Consider the following 2,184-nt stretch of genomic DNA (forward strand, 5'->3'; position numbering starts at 1 on the left):
AAATTCTTGGGTCTCCAGCACTTTCAAGTATGCAAAACAGTGCTGCTGTTCTAGATGTCTAAAATCCCAAGACCCCAACCACCAAAGAGGAGGATGGAAGCTGCAAGACTAGAGGATTGAACCTCTCATTTCTTGCTGTTATTTATCTTTGTTGTTCCTTGGGATTACAAAAACCTACTAAAGGCTAAGAAAATTTGGGAGAGCTTCTCATCTATCCACATTCTCTCTCACTAGAGCAGTACCCTAATCAACTGGTTTGTGACAACAGGTCTGTGCTATTGTCAAGGAAAAAATAGAAAGCACGGGATTTCAACTTTTCTTTATCATTCTCCACTGCTCTCTTTCTACCTGGTAACCAGAGAGTAAACAGGGTAAGTTAAACTATTGGGAAGGACTAGGACTGCTAAAGTAAGGCAGTGACTCTTCCCCTGAAAAAAGACAGGACCTAGCCAAAATGAATTGATAGAAACAAGGAGAGTATACAGGACGATAGTCTGGGGATACTGTACAAGAGGTGAAAGGAAAATAAATTTGGATGAGGGAAAAGTTTAATGAATTGAAAGCATTTTCCAGGGCTAGAGGATTAAACACCCTGGCAAGGAACTCTGAGAAACATTGCTGTCATTCTTCTATGATTTTTAGAAACTAAAGAAAAAGTGTTAAAGCCACACTAAAAGAAGTAGAGATGTACTATACCATGTGCTATACCATATAGCACAAAGTAATTGTGCTAGAGTGTTCTACCATGCAAAGTTGGAAACTCCAAAGTTCTCATTTGGATCCTACAGAATCTTAAAGTGACAAGAATTCCCAAATGAAAAGGGCAACAGCACCACTGAGTAGCTAATAGTAGCTCTTTTCCGTAGGTCATAATTGATGATAAAAGAAGTGGGGATGATAGAATACTGAAGTAATAGAAATTAAGTAGTAGCACTTAACCACCACAAAGGTACAATTATCCTAATGAATGTCAAGATTTGAGTGACACCCACAGTTCTGAACAAGAGAAAGCTTTTAAGGCAGTTATTAGGATATGACAGCCATAAGTGGAAAAACAAAACAAGGAGATAAACTCCATCTACAGAACAAAAAGGTATTGTGGTATCAGGAACATCAGGCAGAAGGCAGCAATCAAAATAAAAATTCAATGTGAGAAGTGGGTAGTGATGTCTTGGAGGCTGCTGGATTATTAAAGGCACAGGTGAATACCGGAAAGTCTGTTTAGAATGTTGTTAGAATGGAACCTGACAAAACAGAGAACTTAGAAGAAGTTGATTCCAACTTGGAAAAGAGTTGGCTTTGGGGTGAAATGCTTATCTTCACTGTTATTATTACAAAGGAATGACTGCCATTTGAGTCATTGTAAATTCATTCATGCAACTACATACGTGGTCAGATTTCAATGTAGTTAATTTGAAACTTTGATTGCTTTGGAGCTGATTTCCAACTTCCAGTCACAATTACAGAAAACTATTTGTGGATGCCCTGGGGTTTCAATCAGGGCCTGCACTTGGGCACAGCACTTGAACATGTGAACGCAGCACGTCTTTTCTTCTCGATTATGGTTCAGGTAGGGTCGGGTCTGGCCTGGTTTGCTCAGGGCCTAGAGGATTTCAATCCTCCTACCTATGGCCTCCAATGTAGCTGGGATTACGGCCCCAGAACGCCACACTCTGTTTTGGCGGGGAAGGAGCTCTCCTCAGTTTGCCAGGCTGGCCCGGCACTCAGATCCTGCCCAGTTTTAAGCCGGTGGGATTCCAGGCCGAGGCCGCGGAGCCCGGCCGGTAGCAGGCAATCCTCGGCGCGGCGAATCCGGACGCACCCTCCCCGCCTCCGAGCGCGGGCTCCTCCCCTGCCAGCAGGGGGAGCCCTGGCGGCCACGTCGCACGCCGACCACGTCCCAGTTTGCGCGGGGCTCGCCCGCTCTCCGGAGCGCGCACGTCTCGGAGCGGGGCGTTGTGAGCCCGCGCCCGGCGGAGGGCCGGGAATCCGCGGCTGTGCTCCGCCGGGACTCGAGGGCGCCGGAACCATGTGGAAGTTGCTCAGGGCCCCGGCCCCCGGTAAGTGCGGGAAGGAGCGGGGAACGGGGGCCGGATTTCCCGGGAGCCGCTGAGGTGTGGAAAGTTCGGCGGGCGACGCTTCCGGTCCATTCCCGCCGCCTTCCGGCGCCGCCTCGGCTCCCGC

The 2,184-nt window shown here is 47.8% G+C and overlaps 1 protein-coding gene across 1 annotated transcript in view; it reads left to right on the forward strand.

Annotated features, from left to right (window-relative positions):
- The first annotated feature begins 1,891 nt into the window (after positions 1–1,891).
- Positions 1,892–2,184, forward strand: part of Nbn (nibrin) — a 57,503-nt gene continuing 57,210 nt past the window's right edge. The window contains exon 1 of the mRNA XM_013012404.1: positions 1,892–2,060. Coding sequence (XP_012867858.1) covers positions 2,030–2,060 — 31 coding nt within the window. The 5' untranslated portion in view covers positions 1,892–2,029. The remainder of the gene's footprint in view (positions 2,061–2,184) is intronic.

The sequence above is a fragment of the Dipodomys ordii genome, unplaced genomic scaffold, assembly GCF_000151885.1.
Source record: "Dipodomys ordii isolate 6190 unplaced genomic scaffold, Dord_2.0 Scaffold17, whole genome shotgun sequence".
NCBI classification, from domain to species: domain Eukaryota; kingdom Metazoa; phylum Chordata; class Mammalia; order Rodentia; family Heteromyidae; genus Dipodomys; species Dipodomys ordii.